We start from the raw sequence: 15,621 nt of genomic DNA, 5'->3' as shown, positions 1-15,621 counted from the left end.
TCTTTATTTACGTGCTTTTTTCTTTGTTTTCTTTCTTCGTTATTCTCGGTTTCCATTATTTTTTGACATCAAGCTCTGAAATCGTTTTTGAAGAAGAAGCAGTAGAAGATGAGAAGAAAAAAGAGAAAGAGTTCTGAATTATGCATAAGGTGTACTTCAACGAATTTTTGGTGTATTTCTTAAATTCTTTGGGTGTATTTTTATAATCCTTTGGGTATATTTCTATAATTCTTTGGGTGTATTGATTTCAAGAAGAAATATACTGTCTCTCCCTATATTGGGTGTATTTCTTAAATCCTTTGGGTGCATTTCTTAAATCCTTTGGGTGTATTTCTGTAATCGTTTGGTTTATTTCTGTAACTGTTTTGATGTATTTCTATAATCGTTTGGGTGTATTTTTGTAATTGTTCGGGTGTATTTTTGAAGTTCCATCATCTTCAAAATAATTTCAAAACTTGTCAGAAACCATGAAAATCGAAAAAAAAAACAGAAGGAGATCCAAGGCAAAAAGAGAACGCTTTTCCATACAAATCATACAAGTCATTTATATTTACGCTTCTTCTTTTTTTTCTGTAACGCACGTATTAGGCCCAATTCTTCTTCTTCTGTAACGCGCGTGTTAGGCCCAACTTGTAAGACTTGTAAACAAAAATGACTTGTACCTATAGCACTCATCTATTTTTTAATACATTCAAATTATTAATGTAGTTGGATATTATTACATTAATTTCAAAAGGAAGTAATACATTTTAATATTTTTGTAATGATGCTCTAGAATAAAAAACAATAAAACAAAAACACGAGTATTTAATTATTATTTTGTAAATTACAATTAAATAAGTTTTAGTTTATGATCTTGTTAGATGGGATAACTATATTCAGCCACGCTGTCACGTTACGTAGGTGTTGCCGTGTTGCTTGTAGGCCTTCGATTATTTACAAAAATGGGCCTTCCGTTTTAGGTGGCTTCTATTTTTAGCTACGTCTTCTGTCTTCATGTCCTCTTCTAATTTCTAACCTTTGCCTTCTCCATTTATCTTTCTTTTTCTTTGCAACTCGCAGTATACATTTTTGGACGGTGAATATTCTTATAAAATTAAAAATGCATCAATTAAATTAAGGGTTCATTTTAACTAATTTGGTCAAGTGGCTAATTCGTTTATCTACTTAAATAAATATTAAAAATTTAAATTTTATTATATATGATAATTTATTAGTGAGTGATTAAATTAGAGAATATCATGAAAAATTAAATAAATTAAATGTTGACTTAATGATAGAGAAAAATAATGTAATACAAAGAAAAAAAATAATTTAATGGGAAAATTATGTAATTAAATAAACTGGGTTTTAAAATTATCTAGATACAATAATTAATAATCGGTACATTTCGCTCATGTAACTAATCTATATAAATTGTTATAGGATATAGAATTTTAAAAATTTAAATATAAATTATTTTAAGGTAAACTAAAATACAATATAAACTGTGACACCTCAGAGCACTTAAATTTAAATTTTAAAAACTCTAAATGGGCTTCAATCTCTCTCACTTTCGGCTCAGATTCCATGCCGATCTTTCTTTCTGTTCCTGAGGTGAGTTTTTTTAATTTTTTAATTATTTTTTATTAATTTTTTATTAACAATATCTGATTTTGTAAGTATCACAAAAAAAAAACGTAGTTTTAGACTTTTAGTTGAAAAGAACTAAGATAAAATCGATTCTGTTTCTACCTATAAGTCTATAACAAATATATTTCTACATAAAACACTGGTTTGTCCATATTTTGAGGATTTATTCATAATTTTTAAATTTAAAATTCAAATGCATTGTTTGTTATGTTTAAATTAATTATTTTTTATTTTTTATTTATGTGAGAAGAATAGAATCAACAATTTAGTAATATGAACGATTCAATTACCGATTTAATTCTAATAATTATATTGTAGTACTTTATATAAATTATTAGTTACCAAAATATAATTAATTTTTAATTATTGTATTTAGATCATTTTAAAAATTACTTTATTTAATTACATAATTTGTTTTAATTTAATGTTTATAAGAAATTAAAAAGCATATTTAAGGCTTAAAGAAGTTGGAGGAAAGAAAAACATGGGACGGCCAGAGAGGTAGAGAGGGAAGAAGAAGAAAAGTGGAGTCTCAACCAAGTCTCCCAATACCTCTATAACACTTCAAGATCCTCCTGGTACGGTTTCCTTTTTCAATTTCACTTTCTTCTCATCCAATTCCAACTCATTCCCACAAAAGGAAAATCAAACTAATCTAGGAGTATAAAAGATTAAAAATCTTTTCTTTCCCCCCTTATTTTCTGTTAACTTTTTAAATTCCATTCGAATTTTCTTTTATCAAGGTTAGTTGATTTACTCGTGCAATTGCTTTAGCATCTCCAATGAATTTTGGATTTGCGTGCTCTGAAACCATTCGATTTATGTCTCTGCGAGAATTTCCTTTCTGGGTTTTGTTCCTTGTGTTTTATATTTTATGTTTTTTTTTTTCTTTTTTTTTTCCCTTGCAATGAAGATTCATGTTTTGTGCTATGGAAATTCTTAATGTGTGAAATGGCATCATTGATCCTGGGCATCGATTATGTATGTGTAATGCGTTTATCTTGTTTAGTTAAGGATGGTTCTGTAGATTTGGGGAATTGAACTTTCTGAATTTCTCTTTCAACAAGATTATGATTAGGGGATACTTCATGAGTCGTGCATGATAATGTTAATATTCATTGAGTCCTTTGTTTTTTTAGCTAGTCGAGACAACATATGTTGTTAGTTCACTTAGTTGTGTTAGTTTGTGGTGGCTCAAAATATTCTTTTTTTTTTTGTTGCTGGATAGTTTAAATAGCTCAATAAAGAAAGCTGTAATTGTTTCTTGGCTGAATCTTTCAATTCCTAAATTGTTTTGAATGATTACAAACATATGTTTTTGGATGCCTTTCAGGTCTGTTTCCCCTTCACCTGCAGATATTGGCCTACACTCGGTTTTTTTCTATGAGCCAACTCATGTTTTCTGTGGCTTCATAATGGTATTGAAGAGTATCTGTGAGAGGATCATTGGTGCAACATGTTCTTCTAAAAGCTCAGTTGAGACTATAGATAACAGTCAGGTGCCTGCTTCTTTGAAAGTAGGGTCTGGTGAAAGTAAGTATCCTAACACTTCCTTGTGGTCAGGCTTCTTTCCATCTGGTTTTTTGGTCTCTGAAACGCATAGTGAACCATCGCCTTCTGAAAAGAAAGCAGTTTATTTTGGAAATAGTGGGTGGGCAGCTGCTGTGTGGAAAGTTGTTAACAGTGGCTCAATGAGGAGATTTCAAGAACGTGTACTTGGGACAGGGAGGACTGAGATTTCAAGTTCTGACGGTGATATATGGCTTCTAGGTGTCTGCCATAATATTTCACAACAAGAATCGACTGCAAATGTAGATGCTAGTAACGAGTTTGCTGCATTTGAGCAAGATTTTTCTTCAAAAATCTTAGTAACATATCGGAAAGGTCTGTCAAATATATACTGTGCTTTCTAGGATGTTTCTTTATGTTAGATATTATATTCACAAATATTAATGTACATACATATCTATAGGCTTTGATGCTATTGGAGATTCAAAGTATACTAGTGATGTTTATTGGGGATGTATGTTTCGGAGCAGCCAGATGCTTGTAGCTCAGGTATTGTGCTTTATATCCAATGGTTGTATTTAAGTAAACTATTGCCACATTGTACCTTAGGTCCTTAGTATAATCTCCTTTAGCTAATATTTAAAAGGATTAGCATGTGCTGTTATTTAGCTAAGATTTTCACGTCTTAAATTTACCTTTTGTATGTATATGAGGATGTGAAGATGGCTTATCCTCTTGTGTAATCTCAGTTCTATTCTAATAGAGTTCTTGTAGTATCCCAGAAAGAAGAAAAAAAACTTCTATATATTAATTCTTGCTTTCTATTATTTATTTATTTAATTTTTTTTCCTGTTTGTGTTCTCTTTCAAAATATAGCAACTAACAGCATCAAATGGCCTTCCTTGTGTACAGGCATTACTCTTTCATAAATTAGGTAGATCATGGAGGAAAAATATTGATAAGGTAAGGTGATTGATTTGCAGTGTGTTGTTCTAGTAATCAGATTGTTACTTTTCTATTCATTTGTTGTATGTGTTTCCTTGTTTAATATAAATGCTAATAGGTTAAGTATGTATTTTTCATAATCTGCAGCCACTGGATAAAGAATATATTGAGATCTTACAAAGTTTTGGTGATTCGGAGGCTTCTGCTTTCTCTATTCACAATCTCCTTCAAGCCGGTAAAGATTATGGCCTTGCTGTTGGGTCATGGGTGGGCCCATATGCCATGTGTCGAACATGGGAAGTTCTAGCTCGTAACCAGAGGGAGACAGACAACCTTGCAGAGCAGCCACTTCCAATGGCAATTTATGTTGTCTCTGGAGATGAAGATGGAGAACGTGGTGGAGCACCAGTTGTCTGCATTGAAGATGCATCCAAAAGATGTTCTGACTTTTCAAGGGGCAAACTTGTTTGGACGCCTCTGCTTTTATTGGTTCCTCTGGTTCTTGGACTTGATAAAATAAATCCAAGGTGTGTAACTTTTTCAATGTTCTATAGGACTATAAATCAATAGGTACTACTACTAAGGGCACTTGTTATAATTTTATGTGATGGTAAATTTTGGAACTTCCAATGCTTAACAAAATATTTTTATTCTTATATGATTTATAGAAGTGTCAATTTGTAAAGAAAGAGCTTCCTTTATCTGAATACAGTTATATAATTGGCTGCATGTTAAGTCATTGCCACATGAAGATCTAAAAATATAATTTGAAATCTGTTCTGCGTCTACTCTCTTCTTTTTCAATATAGCACTATGACAGTATGACTGATCTATTCTGTCTATAAACCATTATCAGGTATATCCCATTATTGCAATCAACTTTTAAATTCCCCCAGAGCCTTGGTATTTTGGGCGGGAAACCAGGTGCTTCAACATATCTTATTGGTGTTCAGGGTGACAAGGCATTGTACCTTGATCCACATGAAGTTCAGCAGGTACATTATTCTCAACAAATAATTGCCGTTTACTGACTTTATTAATTTATTGCACTATTTGGATGTTGGAACTTGTTATATAGGTTATATACTAATGCACTGTATTAATTTAAGTATATGTTGCTCCATGTTTATTTCCATTGTTGATTTAGTAAACTTGTACATCGTATGTTACCAACCGGCCTAGGTTAGTAGCCCTTTAGTTTCCAAAGAAATAGATAAGTCAAAAAGTAAAAGTGAAAAACCAAGAAACCATCTAGGTATCTATCTCTGTTTGCAATAAATTATATCAACCGAAACATGATTTGGTTAAATTAAACACAATCTGCCATGATTGTAGTGATGAAATCAGGATGAATCATTGTCCAAAATCGGTTTGGATTATTATGGATAATCATAATATGATATTCTTTAAAGTTGTGTGTGTATGAGTAATCATCTATGCTAAATTAGAAAAGGTAAAGCAATTCTTAGGAATTTCTCATCACACACAAGTGGATCAGCATTTGATTCCTTCACATGACGTTTTAATTTTACAGTAATCTTACTTTTAGCTTCATTGGTGGGGAAAGCACCATGATTCAGGGTGATTTCCATTAATAACTTTTTTCTTGTTATGAGTTGAAGTGGCAAGAGCCACATGATTCTGTCAAGAGACAATCTTAACTTGTCTATATTATTATGTTTTATATGTTTTTCAGGTTGTCAATATCAATGGGGAATCCCAAGAGACTAGTACCTCCTCATACCATAGCAAGTAGGCTTATTACCAGTATTGATTTTCTTCTTGTTCTTATCTCCTTCATTCTTTGTCTCACTTTGCAAAACTTCTACCAGTGTTATCAGGCACATACCCCTAGATTCAATTGACCCATCCTTGGCTATTGGATTTTACTGCCGAGATAAAGGTTTGCTGGTTTCTTTGCCTTAATTTCATGGCTTAAAATAACTTGGGTAACATCTAAGCTTTCTGTTGACCCTGATAATCTGCTTGTTAATGGTGGCTGTCAGATGATTTCGACGACTTCTGTTCCCGAGCTTCCAAGCTTGCTGAAGAATCAAATGGGGCCCCATTATTTACGGTAGCGCAGTCTTGGAGGTTCTTATCGCAAACCGCTAGTAACAATGGGCCGGGTGGCAACCTTGGATTCCAAGATGATGATTCCGTAGCTATGGATGTTGCGAACGAAGCTGGCAACAATGAGGATGATTGGCAACTCCTGTAATTCCAGAGTTGCGCAAGGTTGGTTTGAAGTCATGGGTGGAAAAATTTGTTGTTTGATTCTCGTGTGCCTAAGCCTAATTTGTCCTGTGTTGTTGATGCCTAGTTTTTGGGGCTCTCCATAATAGGCTTTGTAGAAAAGTAAATTATACTGAATATGATTCTTTGGCTTAATTTATTTGCTCATTTGTTGATATAGCTAACTAGGTATTTGTTGTACATTACACGGCTAGTTTCCTTCATAGTTGTTGCTTGTACCCTTCTGTTGGTTACGAAGTACAAACTCGTAGTTGGATAATACTTTTGAACTGTCAAATAAATGGTAGAAAGTGATTCAGAAATGCTGTCTTGAAACACAAGCTTTAATATAAAGTATAAACTTAATGCAAAATGGTTTTTTTTAACATACTTTTTTTTATAACTTTTTTTAACCTAATGTAATGGGATTGAAATGAATGAGTCAATGAGATAGGAGAGATTTAACTAGTAATGTTAATAGTTGAGAAAAGCAACAAGAAGAAAAATGGAAGACTTGGAATTTGATTGTTGAATATTCTTCTTATTTGCATATGATGTTTCGATAAAAAAAAAAAAAATTGCTACATTTGTAGCAATTCAATGTCTAAGGGTTTGATTTCAACGCCTTGCAAATCTTTAGTGAACAACTAAGTTTATGTGCCATAATGCCATATGACTGTAAGCAACTTTGCAATTTTATTTAGAGACACAATAAGTATATTTACCACTAACTGGATTTTACTTTATTTTATCTGAATTTTTTCATTAAATAATTCTGGAAAACATTCGTGGTCTCTAGTCAACTTGGATTGGTCATATGATTAAATTACTGGTAGGTTTAAATAAACGTCAGAAATTTAAATTTTATTTTATACATGCAATAATTTATTAATTAATAACAACAAATTCTTAACTTTAAGAAATATCGTAAAAAACCGAAGGAAAAAAAAAAGCATTTATGGCCTCTAATTGAAAAGAGTAAAAAACAAAAAAATATTTGTTTTTTTTTCTTCTAAAATCATAATTCATGATAACAAGTAAATATAATAACTAAGGTTCTAAAAATCCAATGGGACCAATTGGTTCAACTGAATTAATTAAAACCAATCTTTTAGTTAATTATGCTGAGATGAAAAATTATTTAGTAAATAAAAAATCGGTTGAACCGACGATTAACCGGTCTGCTGACATTTACCCGAACCCACTATCAGTGACTGTCACCCATAGCCCCATACATCAGAAGAGAGACATTGCCCCTCTCACCCCCACCTTCTCCATCGCCGAACTATTCTCCGTCGCCCAGAGGCTGTCGTTGCCGCTGGCATTGCCACAGAACCCTCAAGTCGCCGCTGGATTAGGCTCACCCTAGCCTCCCACTTCTCCCGTTGACGTCGCTCACCTTCACAGAACCCACGCTCACGCTCGTTCTCTTATCGCCGGCGCGCCTCAGCTCCGCTGCGGTCCTCTTTCCGGCGTCGCTCACGTTCGTTCTATCCTCGGCGTCTCTCTCTGTTCAAGCTCTCTCTTTCTCTCTCTCTCTGCGATCTCACTCTCTCACCGTGTAAGCGTCCACTGCTTCTTCAGTTTCATTAAGGTGTTTGATGTAGGTGTAAAGATAGGATTACTGGCCCTAAGTTTCATTTGGTTTTGATAAATCCAATGTTATTCTTCAGTTTCACCTAACAGGTTATTCTATTTTCTCTATTCAAACTTCAGTTCATAGCATATTAGAGAAACACATCACAGAAAATTTTTGGGTCATAATTAATGTCTATGTTACTTGCAATAATGCAATCTACCCTATAATTTCTAGACTTGTATGATTCATAGATTCAATTTTGAAGAATTCAAATTCATTTCATGATAGAGATTGAATATTATTTAACGACTGAACTATGTTGCAAATTGTATTAGCGAGAAATTTCTGTACTAAAGTTTTCACCAATTAAAAATTTAATTGCTTTAAGAGATTTTGAACTTGTGACCAGAAGGAAGCACAAACTAAGTGAGCGATTCATTAACAACATCATCATTAGTTTTTTTTTTTTCCTCTTTGGACATCTGAGTATATTTTGACCGATCTCCATTTGTCTGTTCTCTGTTTTGGTATTTTTGGCTTTTTCCTTTTTGATAGATGAGACTTGCATCATCTTTTTTTTTTCTCATGTAATATAACGTGGGTATTGTTTTTTGTTTTGGGGGGGGGGGTTATTGAGGCTTGGAATTTTAGTTGGTCATGGCCAGGGAGGGCATTTGATTGTTTCGAGGCAGGGATAGGTGTTCATATGATGAATATATGAAGATGTGCAGGGACAGATAGAGCGATCATGCTACTTATTTTTGTTTCTCATAGTGCTCTGAATTTTGTTTTTAGTTTTAGTTTTTTTTTTTTTTGTGTTTTCTTGTTCTGTTTTGTTTGTTGCAAGATTGATTGTTTGGTTGTGTTTGTATTTTGTAGCCTTTTCTCACTGTCTGTGCATGGGATTGTAGTGAGTGAGAGGAAGTATAAACAAGAAAGAAGAGTTATTATATGAAATTTTCAAATATTAAATTTTATTTTATATTTAATTAAACCGGTTCGATTATGGTTTGAATCTGGTTAGACTATTAAATTATTAAACCCATCATTCGATCGGTTTATTGACCGATTCGGTTTTTGCAACTTTGATAATAATTAAAATTTCGATTTAACTTTTCGATCCACTAAATTTTATTAAATCTTTATTACATCAAATAATCTATCATTTAAATTTTGTTAAGATTTTAGCTGCTTAGCGAGTAACAAACAACTGAAACTAGTTCTCCCCCGACAACTACAGAGAATTATCTAGCCATTTCTTTTTCATTCTTTTGCAGTGAACGATTCCATTCTTCATCAATCAAGGTGCTCACTCTTACGCTAAACACAGATCTCACTCTATCTTCTCTCTTCTCTTCATCTGCGTTTAGATTCGGAATTAATAAAAAAAGGTACTGTCTCAAACTTTACTGAGCTCGATGTTATTTTACACAATGTAGCATCTTAACGGATCAGAATTCATACACCTTTGCTGAATCCATCAAATTTCTCATACTTTGTCCCTTTTTGTGTACAGCTTCGGAAGAAAAAAAAGATGGATCCACCGTCAATGCTGTATAGCCAGCTCAAGGTTCGTGATTTCTCTCAGATTTTGTGTTTCTTGACCATGAATTTTCTTGGGTCACGATCAAAATCTCCCCTTCCTTTTTTTTCGATGTGTTGTGGTTCTGTGAATGTGTTAACAGGCTGCAGAACCGTTCTTCCTGTTAGCGGGTCCTAATGTGATTGAATCAGAGGAACACATTATGAAGATGGCTAAGCACATAAAGACTATTACATCTAAGTATGCTATTATTCTCTATTAAGGAACTTTTTCATCTTTTGGTTTCATGGTTAAAAGACTGAAGCTGATTTGATTGAAATCCAATAGGGAATAACTGTAGCGCCTAAGTTGAATTATAAAAAAATTGTCAGTAGTTCAATAAGTATAATCATGACAATCATCCCCGTGGGTTTGCAGCTAAATTCTTTGTAGTATTTTGTGTGAAGTTAAATCCCTTTTTCTTTCCTAATACACATGCTCTAACTTTGTGTAATTTAAAAAGTTTCGCTATAATGGCAACTACTTGAAATGCGGAACTCTTTTACTTATTGTTTCCCAGAATTGCATCTAGTATAGGAGTTTGCACTCGTTACAGGCACTGTGGGCTGAGATATCAAACCTATGTAATTCTAAGAGTGATGTTGGTCAGTAAAACTAACACAACACATGATATGGATGAGAGGGAAAGGACCTTCACGTGACAAGGAATCAAAATTAAATTTGTAAAATATAATGTCGGGCAGATGGTTTGTATCTTTGTTGATAAAGAGTATGTGTGTCTTTCAGAGTTGGCATCCCATTGGTTTTCAAATCAAGCTTTGATAAGGCTAACAGAACATCATCAAAATCTTTTCGTGGCCCAGGGATGGTTGAGGGATTGAAGGTTATGATTCTATTACTTTTTATTATGATATATTGCTTTTGTCATTGGCATTTTGAGGATTACAGTAGGAACACTTGTTTGAAAACAGGTGTAATTGCTGAATTCCATATAATAGCAAAGCTATTTTGTGTAGTTGAACTATTTCTTCCTTTAATTTTGTTATGTTATAATTTCAGATACTTGAGAAGGTTAAAGTAGCATATGACCTCCCTATAGTAACAGATGTGCATGAGTCCATCCAGGTAAGATGTTTTACTTTTACTAAATTTAGCCTTTGGGAATTATACAAGTATTATGGTAATGTCATTATTTGGCACACGATCCAGGCTTGTCATAATGTTGTCTTCAATTTTGGATCCTGATCTACCTTTAACAGATTTATCTTTTCTTTGGCAGTGTGAAGCAGTCGGCAGAGTTGCAGATATCATTCAAATTCCAGCATTCTTATGCCGTCAAGTAAATATTCTTTACATCAAATTTTAGTATCAATTGGATGGATATAAACTTAAGTAGATGTGATCACATCAATTCTTTTTTTGTGTTTTGCCTCTAATGACAGACAGATCTTCTAGTTGCTGCAGCCAAAACTGGGAAAATTGTCCACATCAAGAAGGGTCAGTTTTGTGCTCCTTCCGTGAGTATGCTGTCCCGCTATGTTGCAAGTTTTAATAATCAACAATTACTTAAGCTCAGTAAATATTCGCTGTCTTTTAGTATTCTCATGTTTTATAATGTTCATATAAATAGGTCATGGCAAATTCAGCAGAGAAGGTTCGGTTGGCTGGAAATCCTAATGTTATGGTTTGTGAGAGAGGAACTATGTTTGGATACAGTGAGTTATAACATCTATTATGAGGTCTTCTATATGCTTTTGGATGATGTTATTCTTTGAAACCGTTCAATATCATGAATTGCTTTCTGTTTCCACATGTTCTAGTTTCATTTTAATCTTGTGTTCTTTTCACTTATATGATTTAATTTGAATCTATATTTTTCTATTTAAGTGATCCATAGCACATTCCCTCCTATAATCAAAGTTTTTAACATGCATTTGAGGTTTAACTTTGCTCAAAGAATGTCAGCACTGCAATTGATTGTCCTCTATCATTCTATTTTCAAAACCCAGAATTGATTAAATTCGTTGCCTTTTTTATATAGATGATTTGATTGTCGATCCACGTAACCTGGAGTGGATGAGAGAAGCCGATTGCCCTATTGTAAGTTAATATTTGTTTTATTATATGCTTCTCATTAAGATGAACTATTTGAATCTTTCTATGCTTTCTTATTCAATGGAAGGTTATAATATGCTAGGGAGAAAGGTATCTCCCTTTCTGAACCATTTATTTGATGATAGAATTACACTTCATTAAATAGGATGAATCCATGTGAACACAATCAGCCAGACTGGCACATGTTAATATGGTCAAAGTTGCTTTAAAGACCAACTCTAAGCTGCATCGCTTCCCTCTCTGTATCTTAGAAGAACGATGATTTCATAATCCCCCAAATTGTTTTCCTTGACGTAATTACATTACCTAACATGCACAAATGGCGCTCTCCAATCTTTCGTAAATTTTTTTCCACTTTTCCTGTTGATATTTTTGTCAATGATACTGGAGTGTTTTGTTCACATCATCCCCAAGGAATAATATTGTTATATGTTCAATATGCGAATAAACTAAGAAGAAAACCAGACGGAATGCATTTTCCAATTTATGAGAATAAGATTGACTTCATTATTCCTTTTGCTGTAACTCTAGAGAACTACTCATCACAGGGTCTTTCGCCATTATACTAATATTTGGGTCATGGTGAAGTTTCTTGCCACTGCCTCTTTATGCCATTTTCCCCTGGAGAACTCAAATATTTATTCAATGTTTATCCCAGGTAGCTGATATAACACACTCACTGCAACAGCCTGCTGGAAAGAAGGTGGGTTTGTAGTTGGACTTTTAGTAGTTTGTATTTTGCAACACAACAGTTGTCTCATATGAATCTCTTTTTCTCCTTGCATTCTACTCGTTCTCCCCAGTATTTAATGTTATGTAAATGCTTTATATGCGAAAGTTTTCCTTGTTTAATTTCACTAACTGTATTATAGAGCAGAGTGCTCTTTTCAGATTCGTGATGTCAAAAGTTCATTGGCTTCTATGCATTGTTGATTCATGAGGATCATTGTGTATTCAGTACACCTGCCTCATGTTACCTTTCTTTTTTTACATTTGAACACTGGAGTCACACAAGATCTGTTTCTACTGTGAACCCAACTATCATACCAGATTTCTTTAGTTCCAGCTTTTAACATTCTGCTTTCATGTCTAGTTGGATGGCGGTGGTGTTGCAAGTGGAGGTCTTCGAGAACTAATACCTTGCATTGCAAGAACTGCAGTTGCTGTAGGAGTGGATGGGATTTTCATGGAGGTACAAATATTAGTACTATTTTTTTAAGGGGATCTTACTGGGATTATTATTAAAAGAAAGTAGTTCAGGGTAAACTTTAAGGCTTGTATTTAGTTTGTTCATCAAACAACTTCTAAATGCCTTCTTGGTTCTTTAGGTACATGATGATCCACTGAATGCACCTGTTGATGGTCCAACACAGTGGGTGAGTTGTTACTTATTAAAATCATTCAAATTTACAGGACATCATTTTGCCAACATTTACTTTTTCTTCGATGCTTCTGAATATTATTGAACTATATGTGTTATCTCCTTATTTGACAGCCTTTACGCCACTTGGAGGAGTTACTTGAAGAGCTTGTAGCTATTGCTGTAAGTTGTTTCTTGAAACTCATGATTGTATTTTTGCCCCCTAATAAAAAGGGTGGTACTTGCAGCAGAAAGTATTGGCATCTGACTCATAAAATTGTTTTTGAGTGTATGATTTTGCATGTCATGCTAATACAAAAAATCAATAGATTGAGGGAAGAACATAAAATTTGAATTCCCTTTTCATTTCCTACTTTTTATTCCATACTTCCTCTAACAAAAGAAATGGACAAGTAAAATTACTGAATATTTTCAAAGTGATTATTGTTTTTGCTTTTTGTATTGGGTATCCCTTATCCCCCAATTTTTATTATCCTTTTCCTCATATTAATGAAATTCTTTTTTTATTAAAATAGAAAATTGAAGTGATTATGCATTTATTTACCTTTTAGCAGGTGAAAGATTTTTTGTTTTGCATTTGAGTTCTGAACTTTTATATGTGATTGACTCTTCTGACATATTGTAGAGGGTAAGCAAAGGGAAGAAAAAATTCAACATTGATCTCACACCATTTCGTGAATAGCAAGAATGGTAATAAATTATTCATATTTTTACTCATTTTGCGTTTTTTGATAATATAGATGATTAAGAATTCTTTCTTAATCCTTTCTCTCTTACTAATAAGAAATACTAAGAAGCATGCAATAAAAAGTGACATGTTTCTGGAACCATCAAAAGGATGCAGAAGCAAAGTTTTTACATATTGTCTAAAATATCTTACAAAAGAAATGTGCAAATTATTTGTTATTTCATTGGTAGAGTAATCCATGATGTTACAAATTCAGATTGTGAGAAAACTTCAAGCACAAATCCAAACAAGTTTCAAATTACCAAAGTCTTGTAGCAAAGCAACAAATTATTCTAATATAAATACTCTAAACAACCACATTACTTGCTATATGTTTCATCTATTTTAGAGTGAAAATGCTTACATATTTTATTGTTTATACTAACATAAATTCTGATTTTGCAGGTGATGATTTCCTGTTATTAAGAATGTAATTCTCTGAGGATTGGCCTTTATAAGATCAGATTGTTTTAAGGTTGAATGTACGATTATCTTTGCACCCCATCACAAGTTCAAGCCCCTTATAAAGGAGAGCTTATCCTTTAAGAGAGATTATTTGAAGTAGTGACACATCCAATTATCATTTGTCACAGATTCTATGTAGCCTTTCAAATCATTGCAGTTTCTAGAAGCAATGTGGATCTAGAAAGTTAAGTATTTTAATGTGTGATGTTTTTTCTTTATATACTAGGTTTCAAATTCTGTAGTTAATTATATGAATGATTACTTTTAGTAATGCAAAACACAGCTAGTTTCTCTTGAATCTTAATGATGGGGTTTCGCTTTCTGTAATGGGGTTACGCATAAAAGGAACATAACATTTGTGAACCTAAAACCCCTGAGGCTTTAACAATTGAAGGTTCATAACTTTTTGACTAGCAATGATAACAAACAATGAAACAAAAAGGTGCTGGCACAATGGTAAAGTTATTCTACAACCTAAAGAATGATTTGCATTCAAATCTTTGAAAATCATATTAGAGAAGATATTAATATTAGAAGTAAATGAAAATTAGGTCTTTGTTTCAACTTCAAACTACTTAGCCTCTAAAGAAAAAAGAAGTACCAATTAATTTTTTTCAATAATAATTATAGACATGTTATGTCCTTTTGTCAATAGATAGTACAAAATGAAATAGAATTATTCAAGTGTGTTTCGTTATATACATCGATATGTTTTGTTGTATTCGTCATCTTTTGAGTTTCTATATGATCCTTAGTAGTAAAATATATTTTTAAAATTTTTTAATCATTGCTAAATAGCAATTTTTTAATTTTATTTACTAATTAGTCCCTTGTATATTATCTAATTCTAAAATCTATTTTGTATTTTATAAATTATTATTTTATTATTTATTATTTATTTTATCTTTATAATTCTATGATTAACAATTTGATGTTCTATAAGTATTTATTTTCAATCTCTTTTTCAATTTTATTTTGAGATTGAAATTCTAATATTATCTTTTTCAATCTAAGAATTATGAAATTATTAATCTTAAGATTAAAAAAGGTAAGATTTATTCATTCTTTTAATTTTTATCTTAATATTTCAGTTCAATTTTACATTTAAATGAAATCTTTTTAGTGTTTAATTCTAAAATGTTATAGATAACTTAGAATTATATAAACTCTCAGGATAAAATTAATTTATTTTTTACAAATATTGAATATAAAAAGTATGTTTTCATGAACTTTTGTTTTATATCTTGCTATTACTTTCTCTCTACAAAATTCACTCTCATTAATTTTTTTCTTAAAAAATGAGCGATTTGGGACAAATATTAGAGAATTATACTTAGCAACAAGTGTATTAACCCGTGCCATCCACGTGATAAGATTGAAATTATAATTTTAAATTATTTTCTTAGATTAATTTAAATTATAATAATTTGATTAATAAAAATATAATATGTTATAATAAACTAGTGTTAAATATATTAACTCTAAAATAG

General features: G+C 32.2%; 2 protein-coding genes across 11 annotated transcripts; both read left to right on the top strand.

The window, feature by feature from the left end:
- Nucleotides 1–2,059: 2,059 nt before the first annotated feature.
- LOC112797652 (cysteine protease ATG4) lies at nt 2,060–6,644 on the top strand. Of its 10 annotated transcripts, none has more exons than XM_025840699.3 (10): nt 2,073–2,210; nt 2,966–3,165; nt 3,265–3,516; nt 3,605–3,690; nt 4,054–4,104; nt 4,234–4,613; nt 4,943–5,081; nt 5,783–5,838; nt 5,919–5,989; nt 6,093–6,644. In XM_025840699.3, exons 2-10 carry the CDS (start codon nt 3,048–3,050, stop codon nt 6,305–6,307), a joined length of 1,368 nt encoding a protein of 455 aa, XP_025696484.1. In that variant the 5' UTR covers nt 2,073–2,210; nt 2,966–3,047; the 3' UTR covers nt 6,308–6,644. The 10 variants fall into 10 exon arrangements, with proteins under 10 accessions (XP_025696482.1, XP_025696484.1, XP_025696483.1 ...); XM_025840698.3 differs by having other exon boundaries at nt 3,262–3,516; XM_025840700.2 differs by having other exon boundaries at nt 2,093–2,210; nt 3,281–3,516.
- An 862-nt stretch (nt 6,645–7,506) lies between these two features.
- LOC112797651 (2-dehydro-3-deoxyphosphooctonate aldolase) lies at nt 7,507–14,435 on the top strand. The gene is made up of 16 exons (XM_025840696.3): nt 7,507–7,882; nt 9,178–9,291; nt 9,417–9,470; nt 9,586–9,683; nt 10,230–10,326; nt 10,503–10,568; nt 10,723–10,782; nt 10,886–10,960; nt 11,074–11,158; nt 11,485–11,543; nt 12,217–12,261; nt 12,652–12,750; nt 12,887–12,934; nt 13,054–13,101; nt 13,565–13,629; nt 14,072–14,435. The coding sequence occupies exons 3-15, from the start codon at nt 9,435–9,437 to the stop codon at nt 13,619–13,621; spliced, it is 873 nt and encodes a 290-aa protein (XP_025696481.1). The 5' UTR covers nt 7,507–7,882; nt 9,178–9,291; nt 9,417–9,434; the 3' UTR covers nt 13,622–13,629; nt 14,072–14,435.
- The last annotated feature ends 1,186 nt before the right edge of the window (nt 14,436–15,621 follow it).

Source organism: Arachis hypogaea, chromosome 4 (genome assembly GCF_003086295.3).
Source record: "Arachis hypogaea cultivar Tifrunner chromosome 4, arahy.Tifrunner.gnm2.J5K5, whole genome shotgun sequence".
NCBI classification, from domain to species: Eukaryota; Viridiplantae; Streptophyta; class Magnoliopsida; order Fabales; family Fabaceae; genus Arachis; species Arachis hypogaea.
Note: the sequence above shows the minus strand (reverse complement) of the source record. Positions and strands in the feature narration are given on the sequence as shown.

Coding starts and splice junctions, on each gene's coding strand:
- LOC112797652 (XM_025840697.3), top strand. CDS start 3,048: ATGGTATTGAAGAGTATCTGTGAGAGGATCATTGGTGCAACATGTTCT. Junction 3,691..4,053: donor GCCAGATGCTTGTAGCTCAG/GTATTGTGCTTT, acceptor CCTTGTGTACAG/GCATTACTCTTTCATAAATT. Junction 5,990..6,092: donor ATTTTACTGCCGAGATAAAG/GTTTGCTGGTTT, acceptor GGTGGCTGTCAG/ATGATTTCGACGACTTCTGT.
- LOC112797651 (XM_025840696.3), top strand. CDS start 9,435: ATGGATCCACCGTCAATGCTGTATAGCCAGCTCAAG. Junction 10,327..10,502: donor GGATGGTTGAGGGATTGAAG/GTTATGATTCTA, acceptor TTATAATTTCAG/ATACTTGAGAAGGTTAAAGT. Junction 10,961..11,073: donor GTCAGTTTTGTGCTCCTTCC/GTGAGTATGCTG, acceptor TCATATAAATAG/GTCATGGCAAATTCAGCAGA.